The 8,596-nt window shown below is 41.5% G+C and overlaps 1 protein-coding gene; it reads right to left on the reverse strand.

Moving 5' to 3' along the window:
* Positions 1 to 276: 276 nt before the first annotated feature.
* On the reverse strand, positions 277 to 3,531 carry GSTUM_00000260001 (uncharacterized protein). XM_002835436.2 has 7 exons: positions 3,239 to 3,531; positions 2,951 to 3,173; positions 2,734 to 2,891; positions 2,402 to 2,670; positions 1,769 to 2,349; positions 1,562 to 1,711; positions 277 to 1,497 (listed from the first exon to the last, which is right to left on the reverse strand). The coding sequence occupies exons 1-7, from the start codon at positions 3,364 to 3,366 to the stop codon at positions 706 to 708; spliced, it is 2,301 nt and encodes a 766-aa protein (XP_002835482.1). The 5' UTR covers positions 3,367 to 3,531; the 3' UTR covers positions 277 to 705.
* Between the last annotated feature and the right edge of the window lie 5,065 nt (positions 3,532 to 8,596).

The raw sequence follows: 8,596 nt of genomic DNA on the forward strand, positions 1-8,596 counted from the left end.
TATGTGGTGAGTGGGCTAGCTGGACTTGCGGGTTAATGAGTGTTTGGATGTGCTATCGTAGTGATAGGACGTAAAGGGGGGAGGGGGGTTACATTGAGGTGTGCTATGTGTAATGACCTATTCTCGAGTGTATTATTCCCTGCATCGCAACTCTTACAATATAGCGCGGAAATGTCGTGGCAATGCCATTTATTGCGTGTGGCTGATGCTTGATCTGACCCTGTATAAGCGTCGGGTGATGTCTCATGATTGATTCAGCGCTATGATACGATGATACGATAGGGCAAGATTAATTGTAATTGCTTAACCACTCGACACTGGACCCCGCTTAATGGGTTGGATTACAGTACATGCCGTTAACTATACCAAGCATCACATATTGTCGTCGTCTCTCCTCTCATACAGGAAATCTCCTCCAGCACCAGTAGGTAGAAAGAAAAAAAAAAGAAATATCGAGCGAGAAAACAAACAAAAGGCCACAAGCTATCGTGTCACATCGCATCAAGTCATATCATTAGTACACTAGATAACACTACATATATCATACTGTCACATATTAGGTAGAGCAGGACGGGGGCGGAAAGGAAACGAGAGGGGAAGCAGCTCAACAATCAATCACACCACTAACTAATGATAGAAAAGGGCAGTGGGGGGACAGGTAAGGAAAAATTGGGAAGTTGAAATTGAATCTAGCAACTGTCAAAGCTAGTAAGGGCTATCGACAATGGCATGGCGGCTCCTCAACTGTCTAATCGGAGTAGAGATGCTCTCTCTGGTAGGCTTCTTAAACGTTTGACGTCCAACCATGTTGACTTCGTTGGGGAGTGCGACAATCACGTTCTTGTCGCTGCCAAAACGGAAGTTATCAGCCTTGACTTCCTCAGTGTACCTCTTGAGCGTGTATGGATCTTTCCTCCCAGCAATGGCCTTCCTCAGATTCCACGTGACCATGAAAGGGCCGGTGCTAGTGATGATGGCGGTCTCGTCAGAGTCGAGGCCAGTGTTAAACTTGGCAGTGGTAAACGAGAGGGGCTTCTTAGTCTCCGCTTGCATCTGCGCGACATGGGAAGGGTTGAGGCAGAGGCGTCGAGGACGAGGCTTTGCATCTTTTGGGAAAGCCTTCTCGAAGCCGAGTTTTCCTTCACTCTTGCCTTCGTGCTGGAGGGCGTCAATGAGTAGAATGTAGGTTCTACAAGTTGCAAGAATCCACCTGCCATCGGCGGAAACGTCAAGACCAATGATTGCTTCGCCCAGAGCGGGTATATGTGTTTTGGCGTTGATTCCCAAACGATCAAACATACGGATATCACCTTTGCTCGAGGCAACTGCGATATACCCTTTCTCAGTGGTTGCCACAGCTGAGAAATCATTCTTCGAGACATATTGTTTGAGCTCAGAGTCAACAAGCTTATTACCGCTCAGGCGAGGGTCCACTCGATAAAGGGCATTGTGGGACAGTCCTAGGAATGTTTGCTCATTGGTCATTTGAGCAAATTTCTAATGGTTCTGGTTAGCAGCGGACCTCGGGAATGTTGGGGTGTTGGTATTCAGGAGTACATACACTCTCGGGAGCAAAGATGTCAATAGGGATGTCCTCGTGGACTTGCCATTCATCAACCACCTTTCCGTATTCCAAGTCCATCTTATACAGGCTATGCGGGTTGTTCCCATCTTGCATGATTAAACCCGTATCCTCACCGTGCAACATAACCTAAAAATTACATTAGCTTGGTGTCCTTTTTTCCCTTTTCTCAAGTAGTTTACAAACCTTCTTGGGCTCGAATAGTTTCCCCTTCGGAGTTTGGACTTTGCTAATGCTGGTCTGAAACTCCAATTCGTTGTTGGGGGTATGCTTGAAGACACCGATTTTGCTTCCTCTAACGACAAAGCTTCTGTCGTGTTTGTAGCCGACAGCCAATTGGCTATTTTCCTTACCATCGCCCTGTTCTCCTTTAACGTGAGTGTCGTCCTCCTCCTCGTCGGTGTCGTACTCTTCGCTCTGGTTGCCAGGGTGTTCTTCGACGTCCTCAAATTCCTCCTCCTCCTCCTCTTCTGGGGCGTCTTCCATAGTGATGTCCTGGAACGCCTCGAGAACATATTCACGCTCTTGGTCTTTGGCTTTGATCCATTTTTGCTCGTTCAGCTGTTCCCAGAGGGCACGCATCAGACCTTCCTGAAATCTTTCTTCGGTCTCTATATCCTTAAAACGCAGAAGCCAGGAATAGGAGCACTGATTGGTATGATGGTTGAAGATGAAAGAGAGATACTCGAAATTGAAGACAGGGTTGATGTCAGCAATCACGGGCTGACCAAGCCAGACTTTGTTTTCGCCTTCAATATCGAGCCAGTCTATGGATTGGTGTCAGAATCCATCGTTCAAAGTTATTAAAGGGGAATGTACACTGCCATTGCCCAACCTCGCTCACGGTCGCCGTAACCTTTTGCTCCTGCAACACAAAGGTTCCAGTAGAGACATCGAACAAATGCAATTCTGCGGTTTCACGAGTAAGTATCTCCTGACTTTCGGGAGCAGGCATCGCCTTTGGAGCAACAGTGGGCGCCAAGGCCACCAGTCGCTTCCTGCCCTTTTTTACCGGAGCCTCGGGCGCCCTCTTGACTTGGGCAGTGGGTGAAACAGCAGTGGGGGATGCTGAAGGAATCGGAGCATCACTACAGTGTGTGAGTCAATGGTTATAGGATGGATTTGGTGTGATGGGAGGTCTGGTGTCTCACGAGAAAGAGAACTGATGCAATTCCTGCTCGGTAGCCGTTTCATGGCTCCTTTTATACCTTCTCTCGAACTGGCACTGGATAGCTACAAGTTCAAACATATGCGCGGAGCCAGACTGTACACCAGGGTCACAGACAAACTCGTAAAGGTCACCAGGGTCCTTACAGCGAGTTAGTCAATGAGTTGTGTGGGACATCAATAATAGATTAGAGTACTCACACCACTAAGGTCCCTCCATGCAAACACAGCTTGACCATCCCTGATGATGGATCGCAAATGTAGGCTCTCGTCTAACAGGAAAGTTTTCTCATCCTTTGCATCGTCAACGTCCTCAGCATCATCAACAAGCTCTTCCTCGCCTTCTTCGTAAGCTCTCTGGATAACAAGTTGGTAATGGTAATTGGTCGAGGTTCTTCGAATGGTGGCAGCTGCATCCTTAAAGCTGGGTCAATGGTCAGTGTTGGATTTGTGGCTGTGGGATGCTGGTTTTGTCAGCACACTACTTACATGCATTCGCTATAGCCCTTAACAGAGTTTGGGCGGACTATGTAGAGTTGACCTTGATCGAGTTGAATTATATCTTGCTTCGTGGAGTCACCAAATATGTACTTCCCCACACCTCTGAGCATAAACATCTTGAGTGCGTGTAGGTACCGTTAGTCTTCTGCCTTGTTTTTTTCTTTTTTTTGGGGGGGGAGGGGTTTCCCTGTATGGTATAGAGGGTGCGGAGAAGGGAAGAAGAATAACAGGTACAGCTTTTAGTAAAATGTGAGGTTGGAGGGATGGAGAAGTTGTGAAGTGTGAACGGGAGGTTCAGAGATGGAGGAAGGGAGGGGGAAGGGATGGGGGAAGTTGTTTGTGCACAGCAGAGCGCGGTACCGGTATCTTGGTGGGGGGTCCGCAACAATAGGGAGCGCGAGAAATGACGGAGGAGGGGCCCTTTTTTTTCTTTTTTTTTCTTTAGCCTTGTAAGCTAGCCCACAACAAAGATCCAGCAGATTTCGGCTGGATAGGGTGCTCAGTATCGGACTGGTATGAAACCGTAATTGGCCAAGGCACTGCGGGGTGTTGTTTGTGGCGAGTCAAGTGGCAACGCGTTAAAGCAATAGAGTTAGATGGCGGTGCAATGTGACAGTACAAGCATGATACTAGTAGTCGATAAGTAAAGAGGGGCACCTCATGGCAAAGTTATATGGAATTTTCGTTCTCATCCAATAAGATAGAGCATAGAGATTATAGCTGACTGTATATGAATCATATGGATTGTGAACTTCTTTCTTCAGCTGTAGGAGTACTTTGGAGAAAGGTTTGTGCTTTTGTTAGGCGGAGACGATCTGTATAGACTCGGAATTGTCTAGACCAATCAAGATTCATTTTCGTAGATGGAGATTTGTCTAGGAAGGCTCAAATAGATTACCCCTTTCGTTTATGACTACTAAGATTGAAGTGAGAAAGGGTAGAATAAGATCAAATTATGTAGACAATATTATATTGTTAAGGTCTCTTCTCTGTTGCTTGGTAATGTCTAAAAGCTCAGGAGGCATGTCAATATTTATATTCTGCATCTGAGTGTTCGCAGATGACATCTATCTCTTATATAAATTATATACATCTTTAACTATAACTCGTAACATTGGGTATTCATCTGAAGTACAAATACTAGAAAATACTGAAAACCATTATACTCTTTTTGATAATTGCTATGTTGCTAATTAGGAACTACATCATTCCCAATAGTAATTATCTGATCTTTAGAGTTATTAGACTAATAGCCTAGTCCTTAAGTCAAACTGAGTTGGCACCAATTGTCTCCTCTATTGAACAAATAATCAGTTTCATCTGTAGGTTATGTCTGCAGGAATAGTCATAGGAGTAACCTTCTTAGGTTGCTGACTTTGAACTTCCATAACTCCTGATTCAACTAACAGATATCCTTCAGTTGACTTCCTACTAATTCACGGGAAGCCACTCTACCAGATTGGCAGAAAATCTCTTGGTCAGTAATATTGTTAAGTTATGTATGCAATCTTTTTAGGTTACAGACCTTTGAAGCTCAATATCTCCTAATTCAACTAACAGATTTCTACCCAGTAACTTTTCTCATATAGAGGAGAAGCACTTCTATAAGATAAAGTTATAACTCTTCGGTTGGAGGTCCTCAGTTGTCATGCAGGGAGCCTTACAGTTACAAGTAGTATTGGTAGCAAATAACTGAATACTAGAAATAACTATAATGATAGCAGGAGTTGAACACATAATCTTTGGTGAAAAGTCACATGGCATTCCAATTGAGCTATGCAACTAAGATATATATGTACAATGATGTACGGACCCCGTAAGGGGACTGGAGGAGTGTATTAGAGACTAAAGATTCTGATTCCGAGTCATGTTATCCTCCTTAGGATGGTTCCTAGGTATCAGATCCTAGTACTCCTAACAGCTTAAGTCCTCTTTTTTATTTTATTTTATTTCTATTCTGACATAAAACTTATTTACTAACAGTAGTAGTATAACCAATACAGGTACTCAGTTAAGGTTTTATTTTATGTTTTGTTTTAAGTATCGCTCTGATACTTGGTATGTTTTAAGTATCATTTGATACTTGGTTTTGTTTTATGTCTTGTTTTAAGTATTGTTTTGATACTTAGTTTGTTTTAAGTATCGGTTTAATACTTAGTTTGTTTTAAGTATTTGTTTAATAGTTGGTTTTGTTTTATGTTTTGTTTTAAGTATCATTTTGATACTTAGGTTATTTTATCAAAGTGTATCGCTTGATACTTTCGATTAGTTTCATTCATGCTAGACATGAACAGATTTGTATATTTAAGACTACCCTATTTTACGATGGAAAGGGTAGACTTTAAGAGATAGTATTTCAATATACTTAGTTGAAAGATTACTCTTTAGTTTTCCCAGTACATCTTTGAAGCCTCTTTTAGTTCACAGCTCTCACCTTCTCTCTGGTAGAGCAGGCTACCTATTAACTATTGTATCTTATCCTAAAATGTGATTAGCACCTTGCAAACATGTTATACTTATTTCTGATTAGCCTTAACTTATATTTTATTTTAACCCATTAGTACATAGTTCAATCATTCAAGTTTTTCTGAAAGGTATTTAAACAAATAATTAATAGATATATTAAGAGACAGTACCTGACCTGTGCAGCCCATAGGAATTTCACTTGATATAATAATATTGTATATATAAAAAATACTATGTACTTATTTTATTTTATAATTACTAGAGAAGTAGTCAATAGTAAGCAGTATAGATTAATGAGTCAGAACAGGAACAAGCTGTTCATTGAGCCACTTGAGCATACTGCTTAAGTTAGCATGAGTAGTTGAATTAAATTTTACAACAACTCTGTTATTGTATAGTTACTGTTTACTGATAATATTTAATCTAGCATATTACCTCTCTGGAGAAAATAATTAAGAGTATGATATAGACAATCTCATTAACAAATATAGTAAGTTGTATTATTTTCTGTTTTTTATTCCTTTTAGACTTATATAATTAAAGTTAGATACTTTGTTCTCATATTTAAATATAAGATATGTCTCTTTTGATACTTAGACAGAACTTGTTAGGCGGAGACAACCCGATAGACTTCAGAGTTGTCTAGGCCGATCGAGATTCATTTTTATAGACGGAGATTGTCTAGGAAGGCTCGGACTTCACTCGTTTCGTTTATGACTACTAAGAGCGAAGTAAAGTAAAGTAAAATCGTAAGAACAATATTATATTGTTAAGGTCTCTTCTCCGTTGCTTGATGATGTCTAAAGCTTGGGAGGCACTTCGATATTTATATTCTGAGTCTGAGTGTTCGCAGGCTACATCTAACTAACATACAACCATATACCTTTTTCCAATATAACTCGCAACGTCGGGTTTTCTTCCAAGGTGCGAACACCTGGAGACCCTGAAAATCATCACTCCCTCTTTGATAATTATAATATAACTTATTTAGAAGTCATGCTGTTTCCAATAGTAATTATCCGATGGTGAGAGTCTTTTTAGACAATTGGCCCAATTCTCAAGTCGAACTGTGTTGGCTCCAATCGTCTCCCTTGTCAATGAAATGATCAGTTTCGTCTGCGGGTTGCATCTGCGAAGATAGTTGTTATTACCGACTTTCTAGGTCGTCTAACTTCAACTCTTCATAACTCCATACCCAACCGATAGATCTTTTCTGGAGGACTTCCTACTTACCTGCAGGAAGCCTTTCCATAGGGTTGGTAGATAATCCCTCGGTCGGTAACCCTTGGTTACCGTGGGTAATAGGATTCTGGCTACTGTTACCGGTTTGGGAGTCACCCCCCCGGTTGCAGTATGTACCGGAACCTAGTTGTAACACTCCTCGAACTCCATTGGGTTCGATGGTAGTATTCTCAAGAGTTCCAGACTCTTCTGGTTATCGTAGGGTGGATGTGAATGTATTGGTCTTTCATTAAGATCCTTTACTATTCATCATCATCTCTTTGCACGAAAACGTCCTGTTACTTGCGGCCTATGCCAAAGATATTTCGTTCTTGAAGCCTAGTAACTTTCTGGGCAGTTGACGGATTCACTCCGTTATACTTCTCAGACCTAGCCGAAGGTCCCCTCTTATATATCCTGCGAACAGGATCCGGTCGGACGGACGGCGGCGACGTATACAGTGTTATTTTAATACCTTCGATTCTGTGGTATAATACTCACAGGACGCAACTTAGATTGATATGTATGATGATGCGCGGGCCCCGTGAGGGGGCCGGAGGGGGGTGTTGGAGACCTGAGATTTCGATTTCGGGAGAGGTTACCCTACCTAGGGTGGTTCCTAGGTATCGGATCTCGGTATTCCTAACAGAACTGGAATGAGATATATGTTAAAGATATTTTGCAACACATATCAATGAACCTGATATTATCTTATATCATACCTGCCAACCTTCTCTTAACAGTACTGAGAATTGTAGAAATCAAATAGCAATCAGCTAAGTATTGATTCTATGAAATTTCTTAGAAGTAGGCTTACCTCATTAGTTATAAAATGCAGACTAATCAAATGTAATTCTAGGTATACTCAAAACTACAGTCACGCGGCAGAAGTGTTCATGATCTGAGACAATGTTTAATTATGGTTATGCCATATGGTGGAGCAGTGCCCGTAGGGTTGTCAACGGGCGTGCGCGCTTGGGAGTTCACGATCAACAACCACTGGTACCTCTCAACATTCAACGGTCAATTGACCTGCCATAAATTAAACTAGCTAATATTTTGTATAACCTCCCCTTGTTTCTAAAACTGCAGCCATCCTATCAGGTATTGATTTCCACAACTTCTCAACAAACTCCTTAGGAATTGTCTCCCAAACCAATGGTAATACATGTGCAAGTCTTCTCCTAACAGCCTCTTTTCCTCCTAGAGTATCTGCAATTTTTGGATACTGCTAGTGCAATCTCTTTTTAAGCTCAACCCATACATGCTTAATAGAATTTAAATTAGGAGAATAAGGAGGGTAGTCCACAACCTCAATACTGTTTCTCTCCAACCAATCCATAACACTATATGCCTTGTGAACAGGAGTATTATCTTGCTGAAAAAGAACAATCTTCAAGTTGTATACCAAAGGAAATTATTTGATGAATAACAGGAAAAAGATATCTTCTTAAAAGTCTAACATACCTGGTCTTATTGATAGTTTGAGTAATAGGAACTAATGGATTTTTTCTTTTACTCCAAAAGTACCCCCAAATTATAAGTGAGATTCTCTTATCCTTCTTCTTTGTGTGTACACAATCAGCCAACCACTTCTCTGCAGGTTCTCTGAATACCCATTGTTGCTTTAGATACTTGGATTTCTCCACACTGCACTCA

Source organism: Tuber melanosporum (assembly GCF_000151645.1).
Source record: "Tuber melanosporum whole genome shotgun sequence assembly, scaffold_108, strain Mel28".
Taxonomy (NCBI): Eukaryota; Fungi; Ascomycota; class Pezizomycetes; order Pezizales; family Tuberaceae; genus Tuber; species Tuber melanosporum.

What these genes read in the sequence shown, in the direction of transcription:
- GSTUM_00000260001 (XM_002835436.2), bottom strand. Translation starts at nt 3,366, where the DNA reads ATGTTTATGCTCAGAGGTGTGGGGAAGTACATATTTGGTGACTCCACG. An exon ending in CGAGGTTGGGCAATGGCAGT is followed by an intron (nt 2,350 to 2,401) that starts GTACATTCCCCT and finishes ACCAATCCATAG; the next exon opens with ACTGGCTCGATATTGAAGGC. An exon ending in AACTATTCGAGCCCAAGAAG is followed by an intron (nt 1,712 to 1,768) that starts GTTTGTAAACTA and finishes TGTAATTTTTAG; the next exon opens with GTTATGTTGCACGGTGAGGA.